General features: G+C 53.7%; 1 protein-coding gene across 2 annotated transcripts in view; it reads left to right on the plus strand.

The window, feature by feature from the left end:
* Positions 1-23,978, plus strand: part of CACNA1B (calcium voltage-gated channel subunit alpha1 B) — a 197,585-nt gene that overhangs the window by 74,152 nt on the left and 99,455 nt on the right. For both annotated transcript variants that reach the window (XM_047769115.1, XM_047769117.1), the window contains exons 16-20: positions 753-870; positions 1,709-1,776; positions 4,961-5,067; positions 12,192-12,959; positions 13,765-13,982. In XM_047769115.1, coding sequence (XP_047625071.1) covers positions 753-870; positions 1,709-1,776; positions 4,961-5,067; positions 12,192-12,959; positions 13,765-13,982 — 1,279 coding nt within the window. The remainder of the gene's footprint in view (positions 1-752; positions 871-1,708; positions 1,777-4,960; positions 5,068-12,191; positions 12,960-13,764; positions 13,983-23,978) is intronic.

The following is a 23,978-nucleotide window of genomic DNA, read 5'->3' on the forward strand; positions in this document are numbered from 1 at the left end:
GCAAAGGCCGAAGAGGCCGCGTGTCCTCTGACACCTTCCCTGCATGTTTCAAATGCGCCTGGCGGATTCTGTTTGCAGGCACGTGTGTGCGGTGCGGTGGAGGACCACGACGGCAGGGGTGCCCACCGGATTCCTGACGGGGGCTGCCGGTGGAGAGCGGCTGCGGGCAGTGGGTCTGATAAATGCGCCAGAGTGTTAGCACTTTCCCTCCTGAGGGCTGGACACCCAAATGTCTGTTACCTTACCCTCTTGTACTTTCCCAGAAACACAAGTGAAGAAGAGACATGGGTTTCCTCGGGGGCAGGGATGGCATTTAGCCACCCTCGTGGCCTGGACCCACTGGGCCAAGGGTGGTAGGAGCCTGAAGGGTCGGAGGCCCCGCAGCTCCTGTCCAGCCTCGAGCAGCCCTCACCCGTCTTTCAGCCTGTTTCCTCAACCGTGTGGCAGTGACCAGTGAGCAGGTGGCTCTGGGAGGTGGGAAGCTGTGTGCCTGGCCCCACCCAGCGCAGTGCTCAGGTCTCCACCTCCTGTCCTGCGGAAGCTCCCTTTCCATTCTTGGCCGCCACCCAGAGCGTGCTCATCTCATAAGGCCTGACCCAGCCCAGCAGCCATGTCCTTCCAGGAGTTTTTCTGGAGGCCCCTGGGCTGCCTCGGCCTCCAGGAGCACTGTCCTCTAAAGACCCGTGGGCTCTTGGGTGCGTGTGGGCGCAGGCGGCCGAGCGGGCGTGCCCGGTGCTCCCCTCCCTCTGCAGATCCTGACCGGGGAGGACTGGAACGCGGTGATGTACCACGGCATCGAGTCGCAGGGTGGAGTCAGCAAAGGCATGTTCTCGTCCTTTTACTTCATCGTCCTGACGCTGTTTGGAAACTGTATCCTTCTGTGCGCAGGGTGCAGGCCCTTGGCGGTCGGTGGGTCGGTGCCGGCCTGGGCCTGCTCCCCTCTTCTTCCCCCCGGGGGGATGGAGGGGGGTGCTTGGGGCGCCTCCTCCCGAGGTGTGGACCATGGTGCGCCTCCGCTTCCCTCCCCCGCCCCCAGGAGCAGCTTGGGCCCCTCCAGATGCAGCCTGTGGCCGCTGTGTCCTCGTTTCTGACCGGGTTGCAGGAGTGCCTTGGCACGCTGCTGGGGGCGGGGCCAGGGTGCACGAGGCCTTGGAGGCGGGGGGCCTCGGGTTGTGGGCTCTGGGTGTCTGCCGCTCCTGCCGCTCTGGAGGGAGAGCACCTGAGGGCCAGGTCCCGGAAAAGGAAGGGCGAGGGGCCAGGCAGGTGTGCGCCCAGGCTATTGGCCAGCAGGTTTCTGTGCTTACGGGCTGTCTGTGGCCTGAAATGAAGGAGAGGTGGGCAGAGGGGGCGTCCACGAGCCCTCTCGGAGGCAAAGGCAATTATTCCAACAGACTGTGAGCTTCTGGCCTGGGCAGTCGACGCTGAGGAGCTGGGCTGTGGAGGCGGTCGTCTGGGCTTTGGGGGAGGTTGGGCAGTGGGCGATTGTGGGCGGCGATGCTGGGTGGGCCCTGGCAGCTGGGGTGGGCTGTGTCTGGGGATGATGGGCTGGGGGGCCAGGGGCTTAAGGGGATGTGGACACCGAGAAGGGAGGCTGGGACTGGTCAGGACCTGGGAAGACAGGCCCCTATTTTGCTTGGAGGAAGCTGTAGTGGGACGGTGAGAGAGGCGGTGGGGCAGAAGGTCCCCTTCCTTAGCTGGAGCCAACCAGACACACTGCTGAACGTCTTCCTGGCCATTGCCGTGGACAACCTCGCCAACGCACAGGAGCTGACCAAGGTATGTGGGGTAGGGACGCCACCTGCAGCCCAGGCATGCGGTGGTGGTGGTGGTGGTGGTGGTGGGGTGTCAGTCCATGTCCCTCTGGACGAGGCCAGAGAGCCACGAGGAGGGCCAGGTCCTGGCTTTTAAGGACCATGTGACCCCTGTCCAGAGGCGTCTCCTTGAGGTCCTGGACAGGCAGGAGTTAGGCTGCCACCAGGCGTAGGGGAGGATGGCGCTGAGGAGGCAGGGGGAGACCAGGACAGCAGAGGACCAGGAGGGCAGCTCCGGGGAAGCCAAGACCTGAGAAGAGCGGCTGGAAAGGCCAGAGGAAATGTGGGAGCAGGAGAGGGCTGAGAGGGAGGCCTAAGAAGTCGGGGGTGGGGGGCAGGCTGCCCTGGCCTCAGGCGTAACAGGCACTGGGGCTTTGTGAAGTGGGGACCTGTCCCGTCCGCAGTGAACGGGATCGTGAGGTGGGCCTGGGGGACATCCAGTTCTGAAGACCCTAAAAGCCAGTGAGGGCCCCTGTGTTCATCCGGTGGGGGGGCGGTGAGGGCCCCTGTGTTCATCCGGGGGGGGGGCGGTGAGGGCCCCTGTGTTCTTGCTGGGCGGGAGGGGGATGAAGAAGGCCCTGTGGTCAGTCTTAGGCGTGGATGGTTGAGCAGGCGGTCACTGGGCAGTGCTGGCCTCAGATTCTCGCCAGGCTGGTTCCTGGAGGAGCAGCTGGTGCCCTTCTCAGCATGGCAGTGCCCCAGCAGGACAGCTTTCTCTCCAGGCTTACCCAGCGGGAGCCATCTAATAGTCCCCTCTCATCCCTGAGCCGGGTGGGGACTGTGATTACACATGTCCCCCCCATGGCTTCTCTCCAGATGACACAGCCCCCTGCCTGGTTACCTGCACCCTCTCGGCCCTGGACAGTGCAGCTGGCCACCCACTGTTTCAGCCTCAGCCTGCTGCCGTGACAAGCCTGGCTCCAGGTGCAGAGGGTGCTGCTGCTGGTCAGTGGGTCTGGAAGAAGGCGCTGCCCCTTGTGGGCACCTGTGTGCTTGCTCTGTATGCCAGGCATGTGCCTGAGCGTGCACTTTCTGTGTGCGTGCCTCTGTGTGTGTGTGCCTTTCTGCGTGCGTGTCTGTGCACCCGCACCTCACGTCCCTGACAGCCTCCTGCTGTGTTGCACCTGTGTGTGTCTGACACAGTCTGGTCACTCCAGTCTAGCCTGTCCCAGGATCCTCAACACTGTCCCCCTTCTGGGCTTGACCTGGGCCTTCCCTGAGGACAGCAGCAGAGATGCAGGTGTGCCAAGGGCATGCTCTGCAGCTGCCCTGCCCTCAATCCGGTGTCTCGGAGGAGTGCCGCTTGGAGGCGGCCCATGTGGTGTGCCTCCTTTGGCTTCTGCTTGGCCTTCCTCCTCCTCCTGGCCCAGCTGGGCTGCGGCAGTGCCTGTGGGTCTAGACTCCTCCTTTTGCTCTGGCTGCTGGTTTCTGAGGACTCAGGAATCCCACTGGGCCTCCATTTCTGTTGTCGTCCAGGACTGAGACTCAGCCTCACTGTTCAGGAGTGGCTGGAGAATGGCCCACGCCCCTGGCTGGGCTGCCAGGGCAGGGGGACCTGTGCATCCAGAGCAGGTCTTGGATCAGGGATTCTGGGACCACAGGAACCCAGGGTGCCCAGCAGCATTGGCGGTCTGGCCCTAGCCATCGTAGGGTGGGCAAGCTTGACTTCCAAGCTCCCACTGTCCTTCAGGTTGTCAGTGGTGGGCATACCAAGGACCTCAGGGCCTTGGGGCCCCATCTCCATGCACAGGCACCCTGGGTGGTGGCCCTTTTGGGTGCCCTAGTTCAGGAATTCTCTCTTTCTTTGGGAGTCGGGCAGGTGGAGGCCTGTTTGTTTCAGGCTCTAGGGCATTCCTGGACTGGCCAAGAGCCCCAAAGGATCTCTTCTGGCCGGGGTGGGAGTGAGGTGTGGCCACTCCTTCCTGGATATTCCCACAAGCGTATTGGAGCACCGTTTAGCTTTCGGAGTGGAAGTAAGCTCACATCGAGTTCACTCGGAGAACATCTGTGGGAGTGCTTTGCAACGTCCACTGCCCCAGAGGGCTGGAAAGCGGGATGGAGTCCACAGCGGGAGGGACATTGCGGGTGCTTTGCGGTGGATCTGGCTCTGCCTCCACTCTGGGGGCTGAAGCTTGGGCACCTCTTCTCTGTGGCAGGAAACCTGCAGGCAGCTGACAGGGGACTTGGTTGCCATTACTGTGCCTCTAAAAGCAGATTCAAGGGCGTTTGGGGACATGTTGGGAATGCCAGCTCCCAGGGGAGCCAGGTGGGCCTGGGGTTGGGGTTATGGGGGAAAGAAGGGCAGTTCCAGCAGCCCAGCTCAGAACCTTCGTTCCCCTCCCAGGACCTGTGGACTTAGCCTGGAGCTGTTTACCTAGGTCTGAGGAGCAGACCCTGTTGGTGTTGCCTAGTGACCTGGGGTCAGGGTTGGAGCATTTGCCCAGGTGTCCACTCTCCTTTCCATGGAGGGAACAGAGGCAGGGCAGGTGACTGTGCATGTGCACATGGGAGCACGCCCCAGCCCTGAGTGGGTAAGGGAACCAGGCAGGGCCAGGCAGCAAGTGGCCACGCAGGTGTCGAGGGAGCAGGAGGGCCCTCTCATGGTTACAGCCAGGGACAGGTAGACAGAATGGGATCCACTGGGTCCAGATGGAAAAGCTCAAAGGTTGTGGGGTGGCCCTGCTAGATACTCCTGGTGGTGGTTCTGCAGGTGGTGCTGGGCTGGGACCCACGCCCAGGGCACGCAGCCCTGCCCTGTGCCCTCGTTCACAGCCCTGGGGGAGAAGCTGACAAGTGCTCCATGGAGAGCGGGGCAGGTGGAAATGCAGAGGGGCTGGGTTTGCACCTTTAACAGAATGAGTCTGAAGTCCTGTGAGATAAACACACAGGAACGTCCTGGTGCGGATGGGTCCCTGGAGATGCCGCATGGTGAGAGGGTGCTGCCACAGAGACCGTGGGGGTTGTCACCTTGAGAGGGAGGCAGAGAAGGGCGGTCCAGAGCCTGCGTGGGCCTTGCTAATGCAGGAGCCAGCTGCCTGCCTCTGCTGCTTCAGGGGGCAGGAAGGACTCAGGTCCATGTGCAGAGCTGGTGGCATCAGAATGGACCCAGCATTCTCATGCTGTACACACGTTTCTGTCTGTACTTCCAGGACGAAGAGGAGATGGAAGAAGCAGCCAATCAGAAGCTTGCTCTGCAAAAGGCCAAAGAAGTGGCTGAAGTCAGCCCCATGTCTGCCGCGAACATCTCCATTGCTGCGTAAGGCTCTCAGAGTGGGTTGCGGGTGGAAGCTGGGCTACTGGGGTCCCACTTTCTCCTGGGGCTTCCTCAAGGGCCCTTGGTTCAGCTGGCGCTTGTTAGGGCTCAGCCACTCCCAGGAGCTGAGGTGGGGAATGGCCCTCCTCCCTGCAGGGGCCCTTGAGCCAAGAGACCCCCAGGTACGGCCTCCACGCCTCTTCCAGCTGGGGTGGGAGTGAGGTGTGGCCACACCGTGTGCAGGAGGGGTCTGCAGAAGGCTTTCCCCCGTGACAGTCCTGGGTGGTTCCAGGGAGTCAATACATCTGACTTAGATACAGCTTTTCAGAAATGTGCTTTGTGAACCAAAGATTCAGGAGCCCCGGAGATTTAATGCAGTTTCCAAAATATCTTTGAGTTTTTGGTGTTGGAACAGAGGTCAGGAGGAGGCTTCTCTGATGGGAGGAAGTGCGGATGGGGCTGAGGCTTACCTGGGCGGCTCTGGTTGCCACGAGGTTCAGCTGAGCTGCAAGGTACATTGCAGAAGCATTTTTTGGGGGTGTTATGGGCTTCAGATTTGGGACAGAGGGTCCAGCCTAGGGCCAAAAACTGCATTGGGCTGGGGGAGGTCAGCCCCAGGGAGGGCAGCTCAATGCCTGGTCACTGGGTGACCGTGAGAGGGCACAGAGGGGCCCAGGGCCAGGCTGAGGCCACCCTGGAGCTGCTGGCCCTGTCTTCAGCCCCGCGCTCACCCCACCACACCCCTCCCATTTCCCGTGCTCATCACGGGCCCCTGCTCTGTAGCTGCCTCCGTCTCCAGTGCCCGCTGTAATCAGAGCACCAGGAACAGATTCAGGCACTGACGGTGACCCAGGCACTGACGGTGACCCAGGCACTGTGCTGTGAGCGTGTGCTGGCACGTGGATGGGATTGTGGGAGTGGGAGTGCATGCACACCTGTGAGGGGCCCCTTAGCAGCCCCGTTCTCACCTGGCAGTCACCAGGGCCATGGCCTGTTTCCTAGGAAGGTGTTTGCAGATGACCCATCTCTAGGTGAGCAGGGAGTGCAGGCCTTTGGGGTAGAAGAAGCAAAGGGAGGGCCCAGGCCCAGGAGCCCAGGCCGGGGTGCCGGGAGCCTGCAGGGGGCCAGCAGGACACAGTAGCCATCATTCCGACTGCTCAGTGCCCAGTGCCCAGTTGTTCTGGAGTTTTGTATTTTTCTTTTCTTTCTATGGCCATGCCTGTGGCATATGGAAGTTTCTCGGCAAGGGCTCAAATTGGAGCTGCAGCTGAGGCCTATGCCATAGCTCACTAGCTGTAGCAGTGCCGGATCCTTAACCCACTGAGCAAGGTCAGGGATCGAACCCACATCCTCACAGACACAATATTGTGTTCTTAACCTGCTGAACCACAATGGGAACTCCCTGTTCTGGAGTTTTGTGGTCTGGCCAGTGCAGCTGCTCAGTCTGCTTGGTTCTGGGCTTGCTGTCACCTGGCTGGCTTCCTGTCTCGGTCCCTTCCACTGTGCCGTGCAAGCTGCTGGCAATCTGCTGTGCGGGGGTGTGGCGGATGACTCATTCCATCACCCATGGGCTTTGAGGGCTTCTGTGTAACATCTACCTTCTTTGCTGTTCCTGGAGGGGAGTGCGTTGTCCTGTGTTCCTGCTGCTGGCCAGGGCTGCCCAGTCCTCGGGATGTGCTGCAGGGCGTCCACTCCCACCTGGGCTGAGACCTCAGAGGGGCGGGGCCCTCAGCCCAGCTGTGGGGAGCATCTCAGGACACTAGAAAGAGAGGTCTGGACACGCTTCCTCTGCCCCGTGCCCAGCAGGGACACAGCTGTGCAGGAACGAGGCTGCAGCTCTGCTTCCCCGGCCGAGGGGACATACGATCACTGACTGGGAGAGGGTCCTGGGTGGTCGCACGGGTGCTCCCCTCACAGCACGCCTGAGCTCCTGCTGGTCCACCCCCGTCGCGGCCAACCTTGGGTGTGTCCAGGCGTTGGCCACTGTGTCCCCCTCTTGGGCCAGCTGTGGGTCCTGCCTGCTCTCCTGGGACACAGCATGTCCTCGGCCCATCTCTGTGGGACAGGCAGTTGGTCGGATGTGACCGCCAGGGGTCTCAGTCCCTGGGGAAGGTCTGGCCCCAGTGTGAAGGGTCGGGGGCGTGAGGACCATCGTGTGAGGCTTGTTTGCCTTCCTCTCTTGCGCTGAGACCTCCGAGGGCTGGAGCTGCTGCTCTTGGCATCCTCCGGTCCCGTCCGCCCCGACGGTCCCCGCTCTCCTGGGGATTCCCGTGGGCTGGACAGACAGCACCACCTCTCCCTGTGTTCATTTCTGTGCCTGAGCCGCTGAGGTGGGGGGAGAGCGATTCTCCCAAGGGGCCCCATGCTGACCTCTATGGTCCGCTGTGGGGGGGGCCTGCTGGCCGAAATGTTCTCTGTGAGCCTTAGAGGCTCAGGGCGCTTTTGGTGCCATGGTGTTCGTGAGGCCCCCAGGACCGTGCCCCGGGGACGGAGGCTCTGTGCCTCAGTGGGGCACCCGAGTCCCCTGGAGTCACTGGGGCTCCCTCCCAGTGGGAGAGAGGGGACCTCCAGTCCTCTGTCCTCTGGCCGTGTGGGCCTCATCTTCACGGGGCCTTGTACATCCTGGGGCCTGTGCTCCCTGCCTCATACACGGCCACACTCACACGTGTCCACCTCACTCACTCACACGTTCACAGTCTGTCACACTTCCATGCACCGTCACAAGCTCCCTGCTCAGTCAAGCATGCTGATTTGCTCGCTCTCTGGCACACACGTGTCTGTTGGTACTCAGGGCCAGTAGGCAGGTGAGCTGCTCTGAGCTCCTCACAAATGTTTGTGACTCAGCCTTGAGACGGCAGGGCTGGGGACCTGCCTGGTCCTTTCTGGGGAAACTGCCATGAAGGAAACTGCCTGCAAAGAGACCCATGGTTTTTCTCTATTGGTTTTGGAAAAGCTTCCAGAAAGACACTTGGCAATGGCTGGAGTTACAGTCAAGGGAAGATGGGTTGGTGGTAGAACCTCTTTGCCCCTGGGAAGGGTCACGGTGAGCCGGAGGCACCTGGGTTAGAGCCTGGGAGCCAGGGTGGGCTGGGGGCCAGCATGCTGGTCAGGAAGCAGGGCCCAGGTGAGTCAAGAGGCAGGTAAGGCGCCCTGTGTTACCGGCTCTGCTGCGCCTTGAAGGCCAGGTGACTGCAGGGTTTAGCACCCGCCCGGTGCAGGGGAGTGGGGTGCCAAGTCTGGTGCGGGGGGCTGTTTGGAGTTGCGGGACAGGTGTGCCAGTACCTTCCAGCCCCACAGCCCTTCCAGGGAGAAGCTGTGGTGGATGGGCCCCGAGGTGGCGCTCCCGTCTCCAACCCTGGGGGTTGCTTCTCTGCCAGCCCCCTTTCCCTCTCAACTCCTCTTCTACTCCAAGGTCTCAGCTGGTGCCCGTTCTGACAGAAGGGTCCCTGGCCTCCTGCCCGGATGCACGCTGCAGCCGGGCCCTGACCTGATGCGGCTCACACATGCTCTAGTGTCGCTTAGAACTCTCTCTCTCTCTCCCTCTCTCCCTCTGGTGTTCTCACTTTTATTTGTTTTGTTTTTTGCATGTGCAGTTTTGTAAAGCAAACTCGAGGTACTGTATCTCGCAGCTCATCTGTCTCCAGCGTAAACTCACCGTGAGTCTCTCTGCTATGATCCCATCTGCGGCTTCATGACAACGACTTGCAAACACCTTCCGTCCAGCCCTTCTCTCCTTTCCCACGTCCAGTCATTTGCTTGGGGGGCAGCTCCAGGCAAGCCTTCTGCAGCTGGGCACGTGTCCTGCTCAGGGGTCAGGCTCTCCGAGCTCAGCTTCTCCTACTCTCCTTCCTGGTCCCTGTCTTCTTGTCTGCTGTCTGTCCTTGTGCTGTCACTATGGTGTCTTGAGCAGATCTGCTTCTCCTGAGGCAACCACTGCTGGGGCCACTGGGGGCTCTTTCCTTGTGGCTCGCATGAGGTAGAGGGTTCCTTAGGGGTCACGTAGGACCTCCGTACATTCCTCCTGATCCGCCCCTTCCTTCCTTGAGAGGGGATGTCTCCGTGATCGTTAGTAGGTCCAGGTTTTAGCAAGAGCAGAGCTGCTGTCTGCTTGTGAGGCTTACGCGGGACCAGCCAAAGCCCGAGGTAGAGCTATAGAAGCCCCATGGTGGCCCTGCTGGGGGTGACACCAGTCTGACTGTCCCCAGGGGTTTCTTCCTGAGGGTGTGGCCAGGTCCTGCAGGTGAGAAGTCCCTGGACATGGCCGGTGCCCTCCCTGAGTCCTGTTGGTGGTGGGAACGCCTATGTCCCCGAGCCCCTGTTCCCTAGCTGCCAGCACAGCGCTGGGCTCAGCCTTCCACAGGCACTTGGAGCTGCTGGCTGCTGGGCCCCTGCTGGCCCTGGGGTGAGGAGGCTGGATCCCAAATGTCTGGCTCAGGGTGAGATACGGACGTAGGTACCAGTGGTGTTGCACCCGCCCGGGGGGGGGGGGTGGGGTGCTTCACATTGTCACAGCCGTGGGTGACCGGCCTTCTCAGTATGGAGACCTCAAAGCAAGGGCCCACTGCAGAGGCTCCTTCTGAGCCCTGGAAGCATGTCTGGGTCAGGCCAGGCTGAACAAGTGGGAGCGGCTTGTCCCTGTGATGCCTTCAAGAAGCCCTTTTCGACAAGGCTTTTGCCTGGATCAGGGCCCTGCCACACTGCACTGTAGGGCAGGGTGGCCCGGCCCTCCCTGTCACCTTCCCGAGCTGCTCATGAGCTTGATAGGGCCACACAGAGCGAGGCAAGTGCTGGCCACACTGCTACACGTGCCAGACAGGGCAGCAACCAGGCAGGGTGGGCCGATTCCCACCAGCAAAGGCACAGATGCCCGGAGGCCTCCTGAGAGGAAGCCAGCGGCGCTGCGGGGTGGTGGGTGGGGTGACAGTCTTTGGAGGCATGAGGCCCAGAGGCAGGGACTCTGCAGGAGCAGGGCCAAGTAGGGCCGCAACCCAGAGAGCCTGCCAGCCCTGTGGCACCCTCTAGTCCAGCAGACGGCTGCTTCTCCATGGAGTACTGGGCTCCCAGACAGATGGAGCTGCATCTGAGGGACGGGCGAGGGCCGTGCCCTTCCCTGCCTGAGCTGCTAGCCACTACACACCCCCCATCATCTTTGCTGCCTGTCTGTTCTGACAGAACGGGTCCCCAGACTCATGGCTGTGTCTGAGCAGGCCACCACCTGCCTACCAAATGGCTCAAGTCCAGGTCCATCTCAGGCTGCTGGGCTGTCGGGGAGGCCTGACCAGTGGCTGGCTGTCTCCCCTATGGGGCTGCTGCCCTCCACGTCGCAGAGTTCAGCACTGTTCAGAGTTGGCCCTGCTGTTTTGGTGCCAGCTGGGGATGGGAAGGTCCCCTGTGGCTCTGGGTTGAAGCCAAAGAAGGAGAAGATGGGTCTGTTGTAAGGTGACCTCAGGAACAGGGCAGGGCAGCATGGCTTCGATGCTGGGGAGGGAGGTCAGGGCCTGGGGAGGCAGCCGCAGGTGTGGGTCAGCAGGTGGCCCGAGAGGCCAACACCTGTCCCCCATACATCACTCTGCCTGCTCCCTGCCTGGGCCCCCAGTGAGGGACAGGCTGCAGGCTCTTCTGCTCTCATGCTTTCCAGGTGTTTCCCCAGAAATAGCTCCTCACCCTGGAGCCTGGACTAGACCCATGAAGGGGCAGGACTCAGGGTGGTGCTCAGGGGCCAGGGCACGGAGCCCGGGGTCCTGTCCCGCCTGGGCCCCACAGGCCCTCAGGAGGTGGCCCTAGGCTGTGCCGTCAGTGTAGCCGGAGTCTGGCCGAAGCCCCACATCTTCTTAGACACTTTGCCCCTTTGCCCTCACATGCGTCTGATCCTGGCTCCGTCAGTGACTCAGTGTGGATCTTCTGTGAGTCACGTCCTCTATGCTCAGTGTGAAGTGGGGACCAGAACGGCACCTGATTCCTGAGGTGGTTTTGAGGGTTGGAAGAGGTGGCTGCTTATGCAGACGCCACAGCCACCACTGTTCTTAGGCTGCCACTGCTGCCCCCATGGTGGTTCCAGAAACCTCCAGAGGTTGAAGGATGAGACTGGCTTTAGAGGAGGTTTCCACTTGGCCAACGTGGTGCTGGGGTCGCCCATGTTGGCGGTCTTATTCAGCAAATATCCTCGAATGCAAAGAGCTGCCTATGCACCCTGTGCTGTGGACCCCAGGTGGGGAGCAGGCATGCACATGTCACTGTGGGAGTGACGCTGGAGGGTGGCCAAGGCCTTTGGAAGCCTGTGCAGTGAGGGCTGAGCCCGGACACAGGCCCCTTCCGGTGCCGGAGGGCTCTCAGCCCCTGTGGAGGGAAGGTTTCTCCATGGAGCCAGGAGAGCGGAGGGCATTGGTGACCGCAGCCCCAGACCTCACTGCTGGGCTCCTGGATCACGGAGCTGAGTGGCAGCTGCCCAAATGGGCCTGGCCACCTCGGGGAGAGTCCAGGCATGACCTGCACGGCTCCTTAGAGGACCACCCGCCCTCAGGGCCCTTCACTCCCTGGACTATAGTCTGATCCACCCCTGATGATCCACCTCTTCCTGGGTTCCCTCTCAGACGCCCTGCCTCGGGGCCAGTGGCTTCCCTCCTGGAGGTGGAGACAGAGAAGCCCGTCCTTGGACAGCCCTGCTCCCTGTGCTGCAGTGGAGGCCTCCCTGCCTCCTCTCTCTCCCAGTCCTGCTCCATTTGGACGCTGCCCCCCCCCCCCCGCCCCATTTTGGCCTTCCTGGTGGGTGGCCCACCTGCCCTGGAAGCCTGTCTGCCACCTCATGCTGGCGCCTATCATTCCCACTGCCCTGCACCCCTTGGCCTCCTGCAGCCTTGAGCGCCCCCCGCCCCCGCCCCAACCCGGCTGGGGCGCTCAGGGTCTGCGGCGCCCCAGCCCCGAGGGGGAGCGGCCCTGAAGTCTGTTACCTGGGGGTCTGCCGCCTGTTTTTCTGCATCCACTCTGCCAGGGGCGCCAGGGCTCCCGCCGCCCCGCCTGCCGCGCCCTCTGCCATCCCTCCATCGCTGTGTGTCCATCTGTGGCTTCCCCCGCGAGGCAGAGGTCGCGGGGCGGCTCGGGGGGCGCCGCTTACGCCAGTCTCCCCACAGCAGGCAGCAGAACTCGGCCAAGGCGCGCTCGGTGTGGGAGCAGCGGGCCAGCCAGCTGCGGCTGCAGAACCTGCGCGCCAGCTGCGAGGCGCTCTACAGCGAGATGGACCCCGAGGAGCGGCTGCGCTTCGCCACCTCCCGCCACCTGCGGCCCGACATGAAGACGCACCTGGACCGGCCGCTCGTGGTGGAGCCGGGCCGGGACGGCGCGCGGGGGCCCGCGGGGGGCAAGGCCCGGCCCGAGGGCACGGAGGCCGCCGAGGGCGCGGACCCGCCGCGCAGGCACCACCGGCACCGCGACAAGGACAAGGCCCCGGCCCCGGCCGGGGAGCAGGACCGGGCGGAAGGCGGGGAGCCCGGGGCCCGGGAGGAGCGGCCGCGGCCGCACCGCAGCCGCAGCAAGGAGGCCGCGGGCCCCCGGGAGGCCCGGAGCGAGCGCGCCCGCGGCCCGGGGCCCGACGGCGGCCGGCGCCACCACCGGCGCGGCTCCCCGGAGGAGGCGGCCGAGCGGGAGCCCCGGCGCCACCGCGCGCACCGGCACGCGCCGGAGCCCGGCAAGGAGGGCGCGGCGCCCGGGCCCAAGGGCGAGCGGCGGGCGCGGCACCGCGGCGGCGCCCGGGCCGGCCCGCGCGAGGCGGAGAGCGGAGAGGAGCCGGCGCGGCGGCACCGCGGGCGCCACAAGGCGCCGCCGGCACACGAGGAGGCCGAGAAGGAGGGCGAGGCGGAGGACAGGGACCAGGAGAAGGAGCTCCGGAACCACCAGCCCCAGTGAGTGGGCGCGGGGCGGCGGGGCCCACGGGTCGCGGTGCGGGCCGGGCCGGGCGGCCCCGTTGTCGCCGGCCGCTGGCCTCTGTCTCAGGCAGCCCCTTTCTGGGCAGCGACCGTCCTGCCTCGTTGCGGCGGCGCCGCGGGAAGGGCTCAGAGCTGCGGGGCGGGAGCGTGGCCCCGGGAGGAAGAGCGGCGCGGGGGGACGTTGCTAAGACTGGTTTGGGACACTTTGACTTGGGGGGAGAAGGGAGAAGCGGGGAGCACTGTGCAGGAAGCAGAGTCAGGGGAGCCCGACGGAAGCCTGAGGAGGCCTCTGGGCTAAACGGGGGCAGGGGAGGCGACTAGACCGCGTGGTTGTGACAGACTCTGGCTCTGAGAGCCCTGGGGAGCAGGAGATGGCAGCAGAAGCCAGCAGTCCCCGTGCTTGTGGACAGGCCACTCGTGGAGCCAGAGGCCACGGCTCAGGATAGACCCAACCTCGGCCCTGTCTTGTGTGCAGAGCTCTGTGCTGGGCCTTTGGTGTGGGGGGGGCCCCAGGTGGTGAGCCTTCATTCTCAGTTCTGTTAGATATGCATGCTGTGGTGTTAGTCGTGCCTGGCCTTGTGCCAGGGACAAACAGGGGAGTGAGTCAGCCCTCTCCCCACCTTTCAGACCTAAAAGCATAGACCTGTATATGGTGATAAGAACCCAAACAGAGATGGTCAGGGATTTATTTGATCTGGTTAGGAGTTGAAGAACCTGGGTTTTGCAGACTGAATAGGAGTTTAGGGCCGCATCAGATTCTGATGGGCATTCTTGATTTCAGGGAGCCACACTGTGACCTGGAGGCCAGTGGGGTAATGGGTGTGGGCCCTGTGCATGCACTGCCCAGCACCTGTCTAGAGAAGGTGGAAGAACAGCCAGAGGATGCAGATAATCAGCGGAACGTCAGTCGGATGGGCAGTCAACCCTTGGATCTGAGCACCACTGTGCATATCCCGGTGACGCTGACCGGCCCTCCCGGGGAGACCACTGTTGTCCCCAGTGAGTATCTCCTCATTACCGCAGGCCCAGCTTGCTCTCCTCCCTTCCCTCCTGCTCCACGACAGCCACCTGGGGACAGAGCGTGCCTCTGAATTGTTCCCCAGCTGGAAAGTCTTTGCCGTCAGCATCTGCGCCTTGATATTCCTTTGCTTTCCGGTGCCCCTGGGGAACACTATCACTGTCACATGTCACTTAAGCTCTATTCTCCTCCCTTCCAAAAATATTTGCAAGTTATCAGTATGTGCCAGGCATGGGGTTAGAGGGCTGGGGACACAGCAGGAGGTAGCGGGACCTGGCAGTCCTCATGGGACTTATGGTCTCGTCAGGAAGAGAGTCCACACAACAGGGATGAAGCTTCATAGTTGCACAAATGCTGCCAAAGGCCGTGGCCACTGAGGTCAGGAGCTAGTGGGTGAGAGTGGTCCCTGCTCTCAGACTCCTGCCGGGCCTTTGTCTGCGCCTCCCTTTTTCTTCCTCCCCTTCTCACACCGTCCGTGTGATCCAGGTGAGCAGTGGCTCTGTGACTGACCATGCACGGGCACTGAGGGCACAGGGTAAACAAAATGCCCTTCCTGGGTTCGGGTCACTCGTCCGGTAGGGAGAAACCTGCAGGTGACAAAGACTGGCCCCTCCCTGTGTGCGGGTGTATGGGCTGTTTCCTTGAGCCCCGGGAGAAGGCAGAGCCTGCAGAGGTCTGCTGTGAAGACTTAGGGCTCAGGCAGACCAGGTGCTGCCGCACACCTGCCTGTGTTTGCAGACGTGTTCCCCCAACCCCCGACAAGTGCACCTGCCCGTTCTTTCTTGCCCAGGTGCTCTCACCTGGGGCCTGTGGACCAGGGCACAGTGCCAGGTGTAGCAGTGGGAGATGGCCAGCTCTGGCTGCTTAGCCTCCCCTTCGTCTTTGCTTCCTTGGAGAAAGAAGCTTTCCCGAGTCCATTTTGTTGTTTTACCTCATGTGGTGCCAGCGAGTCTGTCTTCCTAGACTCCCGTAAATCAGCCCCTTGGGTCTGGTTCTTTCTGGAGTAGCTGGAGGGTCACCACCTGGTTTCTGTCCATGGGAATCTAGGTGTGACCTCTCTTCCCTAAGCCTGGAAACCACTGATCTTTTATTGTCTCTAGTTGGCCTTTTCCAGAATGTCATAGGTTTGGAATCATACAGTGTGTGGCCTCTTCAGACTGGCTTCTCTCGCTTATCCATGTGCATTTAAGGTTCGTCCTTGCTGGCTAATTTCTTGTTAGTGCTGGATAATATTCCACTGTCAGAATGGACCACAGTTTATTTATCCATCCACCTGTTGAAGGATACTCGGTTGTGTCCAAGTTTTGGCGATTGTGAATAAAGCTATTAAATGCTTTCATATTCAGGTTTTTGTGTGGACATATGTGTTCATCTCATTTGGGTAAATACCCGGGGGCATGATTTTTGGATTGTGTGGTAAAACTGTATTTAGCTTTGTAAGAAATTGGTGAGTCAAATTGTTTGTATCATTTTATATTCCCACCAGCAGTGAGTGAGAATTCATGTTGCTTCATACGCTCTCCAACATGTCTCATTGTCAGTGTTTTGGATTTTCACCATTCTAGTAAGTGTGTAATGGTAACTCATTGTTTCATCTCATTGTTTTAACGACATATGATGTTGATCTTATTTTGTTTGTTTATTTGTTTATTTAACTGCACCCACAGCATATGGAAGTTCCTGGGCCGGAGACTGAGTCCAGGCTGTGGCTGCAACTTACGCCACGGCTGCAGCAATTCTGGGTCCTTAACCCACTGTGCCAGGCCGGGGGTCAAACCCGTGCTGCTGCAAAGACAACATTGGATCCTTAATCCGCTGTGCCACTGCAGGAACTCCTGAGCTTCTTCTAATATGCTGATTTGCCATCTGTGTATCTTCTATGGTGAAGTGCCTATTCATATCTTTTGCCCACTTTTTAATCTTTTTATTTGAAAACAAATTGAAGGCTTAAAGAGTGTAAGGTTCAAAACAAAATTGAGAGGAAGGTACAGAGATTTCCATGTGTTCCTTGCTGCCACACATGCGCACCCTTCCCCAGTAACTGCGTTGCTCCCCCAAATGCTGCCTTTCTTTCTTTCTTTTTTTTCTAAACCAAGGACCCAAGGATGAACCTGCACGGACACATCCTAATCACCCAAAGTCCGGAGGTTGCATTGGAGTTCACTCTTGGTGTTGTACCTTCTGTGGGTTTGAACTAATGTGTAATGACAGAGTTCCGTCACTGTAACAAGACACACCATATTTAACTGCCTTAAGAATTCTCTGTACTCTGCCTCTTCATCCGTCCCCACTTCCCACAAACCCTGGAACCACTGATCTTTTCATTGTCTTTGTTATTTTGCCTTTTCCAGAGTGTCATGTAGTTGGACTCATACAGTGGGTAGCATCCTCACACTGGCTTCTCTCACTGACCAGTATGCATTTAAAGATCCTCCATGGCTTTTCATGGCTTGAGAGCTTACTTCTTTTTTGCACTGGGTAAGATTCCACTGTCTGGATGTGCCATGGCTTGGTTATCCACTCAACTACTGGAGAGCATCTTGGTTGCCTCCATATTTTGGCGATTATGAATAACGCTGCTATGAACATTTGTGTGCAGGTTTTGTGTGGACACAAGTTTTCAGCTCCTTTGGGTAAATACCCGAGAGAGCGATGGTCGGATCATGTGGCAGGAATATGTTTACTTTTATAAGAAGCCGCCACAATGGCTGGCATTTCCACCAGCAGTGACGAGAATTCCTGTTGCTCTACCTCCTGGCTGGCATTTGGTGTTGTGAGGGCTTCAGCTTTTGGCTGTTCTAATAGGCGTGTAGTGATGCATTTAACATCATTAATTTGCACTTCCCTGATGACATTTGATGTAGGGCATCCCTGTGTGCTTATTTACCCTGTGTATATCTTTGGTGAGGCTTCTGTTAAGGTCTTTGGCCCATTTTAAAATCAGTTTGTTGTTTTTATTGTTGAGTTTTAAGAGTTCTTTGTATATTTTGGGTAACAGTGTGTTTTATCCGATGTGTCTTTTGCAAACATTGTCTCCCAGTTTCTTGCTTGTCTTCTCATTCTCTTGATGTCTTTGACAGAGCAAAAGTTGATAATTTTAATGAAGCACAGCTTATCCATTATTTCTTTCATGGATCATATTTTTGGTGTTGTGTCTAGAAAAAGAATCACCATACCAAGGGTCGCCTAGCTTTTCTCCTGTGTTATCTTCCAGCGGTGATAGAGTTTTGCAGTTCACATTTAGGCCTATGTTTGGGGTTAATTTTTGTGAAGAGTGTAAACTCTTCCTGGATTTTTTTTAACATGGATGTATAGTTGTTCTAATACCATTTGCCGAAGAGACTGTCTGTCTTTGTCCCAGTGCATTGTGTCAAAGGTCAGATGACTGGTGCTTGTGGGGGTCTGTTTCTGGGCTCTCTGTTCTGTTCTGTTAATCTCTTTGTTCATTCTTTCAGCAATACCACACTGTCTTGTTTACTGCAACTATGTAGTAAGTCTTGAAGTTGGGTAGTGCCAGTCCTCTAACTTTGGTGTTCTTCAGTATGGAAGTATTAGCTATTCTGAGTCTTTTGCTTCTCCATATAAAGTTCAGGATCATTTTTTGATATCCATAAAATAACTTGATGGGATTTTGATTGAGATTGCATTGAATGTACAGATCAAGTTGGGAAGAACTGACAACTTGACAATATTGAGTCTTCCATCCATGAACATGGAGCCTCTCTCCATTTATTAACTCATTTATTTCATTCATCAGAGTTTTATAGTTTTCCTCCTAGAGATCTTGAACATATTTTGTTAGGTTCATACTTAAGTGTTTTATTATGGGGGGTGCTAATGTAAATAGTGTTTTATTATTCTCTTGGCTGTACCCACGGTATGTGGAAGTTCCCAGGCCAGGGCTTGAACCTGCACCACAGCAGCCACCTGAGCTACAGCGGTGACAATGCTGGATTCTTAACCTGCTGAGCCACCAGGGAACTCCAATAATATATTTTTAATTTCAAATTTCACTTGTTCATTACTGGTCTATAGGAGAACGGTTGACTTTTGTATGTTAACCTGTGTCCTGCAGCCTTGCTAAAATCAGTCATTAGTTCCAGGAATTTTTTTGTTGCTTCAAATTTTCTGCATAGATGATCAAGTCATCTGCAAACAAAGACAGTTTTTTATGTCTTACTTCCCAATCTCTATACTTTTTATTTCCTTTTCTTGGCTTACTGTATTAGCAAGGAGTTCTAGGATGGTGCTAAAAAGGAGTAGTGAGATGAGACATCTTTTCCTTGTATCTGATCTTAGTTGGAGCACTTCAAGCTTCTCACCATTAAGTATGATATTAGCTGTAGGGTTTTTTGTGCATATGCATGTTCTTTATAAAGTTGACAGCATTCCTGCTCTACCAATTTATTGATGGTCTTTATGACAAATGGGTATTGGATTTATCAAATACTTTCCCTGCACCTACTGATTTGGTCATAAGAGTTTTCTTTTTTAGTTTGTTAATGTGATGGATTATATTAATTGTTATTTGAATGTTGGACCAGCTTTGCATATGCGGGATTATTCCCACTTGGTTGTGGTATATATTTCTCTTTATACCTTTGGGAGTTCAATTTGCTAATATTTTGTTGAGAATTTTTTTTTTTGTCTTTTGTCTTTGTTGTTGTTGTTGTTGTTGTTGCTATTTCTTGGGCCGCTCCCGCGGCGTATGGAGGTTCCCAGGCTAGGGGTCGAATCGGAGCTGTAGCCACCGGCCTACGCCAGAGCCACAGCAACGCAGGATCCGAGCTGCGTCTGCAACCTACACCACAGCTCACGGCAACGCCGGATCGTTAACCCACTGAGCAAGGGCAGGGACCGAACCCGCAACCTCATGGTTCCTAGTTGGATTCGTTAACCACTGCGCCACGACGGGAACTCCATGTTGAGAAATTTTTTACATCTGTCTTTATGAGACATACTGGTCTATAGTTTTCCTGTGACGGCTTATCTGGTTTTAGCGTTAGGGTAATGCTGGCCTCTTAGAATGAGTTTGAAATCGTCCCTTTGCTTCTGTCTTCTAAAGGAGATTGTAGAGAATTGGTATAATTTCTTTCTTAAATATTTGGTAGAATTCACCAGGGAACCCGTCTGGGCTTGGTGCTTTCTGCTTTAGAAGGTAGTTAATTATTGATTCAGTCTCTTTCATAGATATAAAGCTGTTTAGGTTATCTCTTTCTTCTTATGCTGGTTTTGACAGGTTGTATCCTTCCAAGGAATCATCCATTTCATGTAGTTTATCAAATTTGTGGGCCTAGAGTTGTTCACAGTATTAATTTAATATACTTTTAATGTCCACGGGGTCAGTAGTGATGTCTCCTTTTTTATTTCTGATGTTAGTAATGTGTGTTCTCCCTCTTTTATCTTAGCCTAGTGAGAGGCTTATCAATTTTACCAGTCTTTTCAAGGAAGCAGCTTTTGGTTTCATTGATATTCTTTGTTGATTTGCTGTTTTCAATTTCACTGGTTTCTGCTCTAATTCTTATTATTTCTTTTCTCCTGCTTACTTTGGATTTAAGTTGCTCTTTTCCCCTAAATTGTAAGCTTAGATTATTGTCGTGGGGTCTTCTCTTCTAATTTGTGCACTCAGTGCCATAAATTTCCTACAGAAGCATTGCTTTTGCTGCACCCAACAAACTCTGATAAGTTGTGTTTCCATTTTCATTTAGTTTAAAATTTCTCTTGAAATATCTTCTTCAATCCATGTGTTATCTGTAAGGGTGTTGCTTAATCTTTATGTATTTTGGAATTTATCTTTCTGTTATTGATTTCTAATTTATTCTTTTGTGGTCTGAAAACAGACGTTTTGTCCACTTTTTTTTTCTTTTTTGGCCACCTGACAGCACATGAGGTTCCCGGGCCAGGGATCAGATCAGTGCCACAGATGCAACCCACGCCGAGCTGTGGCAATACCAGATCCTTTTAACCCACTGTACTGGGCCAGGGATCACACCTGAATCCTGGTGCTGCCAACACTGCCAACCCCATTGCTCCACAGAGGAAATTCCTCGCCTGCTTTTTAATTGGGTTGTTTGTTTTCTAATTGTTGAGTGTTTTACAGTTCTTTGTATATTTTTGACACAGACTTTTATCAGATGTGTGATTTGGAAGTATTTCCTCCCAGTTTGTGGCTTGTCTTCATTCTCTTGATGTCTAGTGGTTTTGATCGTTACTGGGGGAGGGTTAATTGGGTCCTGGTGTTATTTCTGCTCTGAGCAGATATCTAGGCTGTTGACTTTTATATGTTAATTTTGTATCCTGCTACTTTTCTGAATCCTCACATTGTTCATTGGATTTGCATTCTCTTTGTATTTTCCCAAATATATTATACAAAATTTTGTAAATATAGTTGTAGCTATTCCTTCCCAAATCTTAGATCTTTCTTTGTTATTATTATTATCATTATTTTTGGCCTAATTGCACCAGTTAATACACTATCAGAGAACAGTAGAATTGGCGAGTGCCCTTACACTGTTTCTGCCTCTACTCTAAGGAAGATCCTGGTTTTGGGCGTGAGAGGTGTGTGTGTGTCTGTGTATACAAAATCATGCTATAGTATTCTATAACTTCTATTTCAGAAAGGGTTTTTTTGTTTTGTTTTGTTTTGTTTTGCTTTGCTTTTTAGGGCCACACCTGCAGCAGAGGAGGTTCCCAGGCTAGGGGTCGAATTGGAGCTGTAGCCAATGGCCTACACCACAGCCACAGCAACACCAGATCCGAGCTGCGTCTGCCACCTACACCACAGCTCGTGGCAACGCTGGATCCTTAGCCCACTGAGCGAGGCCAGGGATCGAACCCACAACCTTATGGTTATTAGTCAGATGCATTTCCGCTGAGCCACGATGGGAACTCCTCAGTGAGTATTTTTATTCTAGAATAGATGTTGAATTTTGTTGGAGGCCTTTTCGGCATCCATAGTGATCATATATTTTCCCTTAAATCTGGGGATTTATAGTAACAAATTTTCAGATCTTGAACCGTCTTTGTAAGTTTAGGATAAACCCCACTAGGTTATCATATTAATTTTTTAACATGATGTTGGATTTCGTTTGGTAATATTTCATGGAGAATTTTTTGTTGTTGTTGTTGTTTGTTTTTTCATTTTTTGTTTTTTAGGGCTGCACCTGTGACATATGAAGTTTCCCAGGCTAGGGGTCAAATCAGATCTACAGCTGCTGGCCTACACTGCAGCCACAGCAACACCAGATCAACCTATACCACAGCTCACAGCAATGCCGGATCCTTAACCCACTGAGCGAGGCCAGGGATTGAACCTGCATCCTCATGGATCCTAGTTGGACTTGTTACCACTGAGGCAGGACGGAGCTCCCTGTGGAGGATTTTTAGGTTGATGCTTCAAGTGAGATGTGTTCTGTAGCTTTCTCATATTATGTGAAGGATCACAGGGTAGGTATTAATGCCATTCAGTTATCTCTTGCTTAACTTCACTAATCCATTTCTGAAAATGTTGTAATGGGATTCCTATTTCCCATTATTTTAAATGGGAAAAATTACGTACTATAAAAATTATAATGTATTATATTTGAATACTCAAATATACTTGTTTTGAGTAGTGACTCAAAATCTCTAAGCAATTTCTTAAAATATAACTAAAGCATAGTTAACCACTGAAAAGTAAAAACCCTCATATTAGTACGTAAAACCTTGACCCACTGGTTCCTGATCACCACAGTCAAAATAGCTTTTAGCAGACAATTGCTTTGTCCCTCTCCTTCAGTGAAACTTGCACTTTTCAAAAACATCCATGCAGATTCTGATAGCCAACCAGCTGAATTTGGAATTTGCCTGAGAATTTTTTCCCACAGTAAAAAAAATGTGTTGCCTTCTGGGGATGTATATACATTTTTCCCCCTCCATAAACAAAACCCAACAACCCAGTGTAATGAGAGAGACTTATATTCTCCTGAAGTGCATTGTAAAACTAAGAGGTGCTCTATTGAGAAATTTCACTGGAGGGGAGGTTCCGTAGGCTATTGTTGATTCGTAGAAAGGATCAGAAAGTTTGCTTCTTTTCTTTTTCTGGGGTAGTTTTAGTAGTATTAGGATTACTTGGTCTTTAAAGATTTGGTGCAGTTCCTTTGTGAAATCACCTGGGTTTGGGTTTGTTGTCGTTAGGGTAATTCTTTGATAATTTCTCTGTTTCTGTATGGATATTGGTCTGTTTAAACTTTCTTATTTCTAAGATCAGTTTGGTAAATTATAATTTCCTCAGAAATGATCCATTTGATCTAGGTTGTCCAATTTATATACATAGAGTTATGCAAAGAAGTGATTCAAGTTTTTTAAAAATGTCCTTCATTTCAGTGTTTTCCCCCTTTCTTAGTTTTTATCCTGTGTATTTTGTGTTTTCACTGTTCTTTTCTTGACTCGATTACTGAGTGATTGGTATATTTCCTTTGTTATAAAAAGAACCAGCATTTTGGCAGTTCTCTTATGGAGCAGCAGTAGGGATCCAGCATTGTCAATGCAGTAGCTTGGATCACTGCTGTGGCACAGGTTCAGCCCCTGGCTCAGGAATTTCCAAGTGCTGTGGGTGTGGCAAAAAAAAAAAAAAAAAAGAGGAACCTGCATTTTACTTTATGTATTAGTCCTACTCTGGTTCTGTTTTGTTTTTTAAATCATTGCTTTCCAATTTTATTTTCATTGTTTCCTTCCTTCTGCCTTTTTTGTTTTACTTTGTCATACCTTTTCTAGCCTTGTTAGTTGGAGACTTAGTTTATTTTCATCTTTAGCTTTTATTATATGATTATTTAAGGCTATGAATTTTTCTCTGATTAATAATTTAATTGTATCCTATAGATTCTGACATTTGGTGACATTTTTGCCAAATCTGAAAGGATTTATGCAATTTTGGTTTTATTTCCCCTCAGTATTTATAGATCCCTTGGGATTTTCTATGTAAAGAATCAAGTACTCTGCACATGAACGGTTTTCTCATTCTCTGGTATGTATGCCTTTTATTTCCCATCTCCTCTCATTGCACTGGCTGTAACTTCCAGTACAGTGTTGGAGAGCAGTGGCGACAGCAGACATTCAGTCTTTCACTGTTAAGTGTGATGTTGGCTGTCAGTTTTTTAGTTTTTTTTTTTTTTTTTTTTTAATGTTCTTAAGTTGAGGTCATTTCCCTCTTTTTTTCTGAATTTTTATATTGAATGAGTGTTGAATTTTATCAGATTATTTTCTGCCTCATTGATATGATCATGTGGTTTTTCTTCTATAGTATGGTAGTTTAAGTGATTTTCAAATGTTGATCTGCCTTGCATCCCTGGGATAAAACTTACGGATCCTTGCATATAATTATTTTCATATATTGCTGAATTCTGTTTGGTAATAGTTTGTTAGGGGTTTTGTCTCTGTATCGATGAGGGATAGTGGTCTATAGTGTTCTTTTTTGTATTCTTTGGCTGGTTTTGGTATCAAAATAATACCTCATACAGTGAATTGGACAGTTCTTCTTACTATGTTTTTAGGAGGAGATTGTGTGGAATTGGTGGTAATTCTTTAAGTGTTGGGTAGAATTTTTCAATGAAACATTTCTTTCTTTTTTCTTTTCTTTTCTTTATTCTTTCTTTCTTTTTCTTTTTTTCTTTTTTTTCTTTTTTCTGGCTGTGTGCATGGCATGTGGAAATTCCTGGGCCAGAGATTGAACTCACACCAGAGCAGTGATCCAAGCCTCTGCAGTGACAATGCCAGATCCTTAATCCACTGTACCACGTTTCTTTTTTAGAATTTAAAAATTATCCTTAATAGGGCTATGTTATCTAATCATATTGAGTGAGTTGCATCAGTTTGTTTGTACTTTTGAAGGAATTGGCTCATTTCATTTGTCAAATTTGTGTGTGTACAGTTGTTTGTAGATAATAATTCCCTTATTATCTTTTGATGTCTTCATGATCTGTAGTGACAGCCCCTGTCTC

The sequence above is a fragment of the Phacochoerus africanus genome, chromosome 2 (assembly GCF_016906955.1).
Source record: "Phacochoerus africanus isolate WHEZ1 chromosome 2, ROS_Pafr_v1, whole genome shotgun sequence".
Lineage (NCBI taxonomy): Eukaryota > Metazoa > Chordata > Mammalia > Artiodactyla > Suidae > Phacochoerus > Phacochoerus africanus.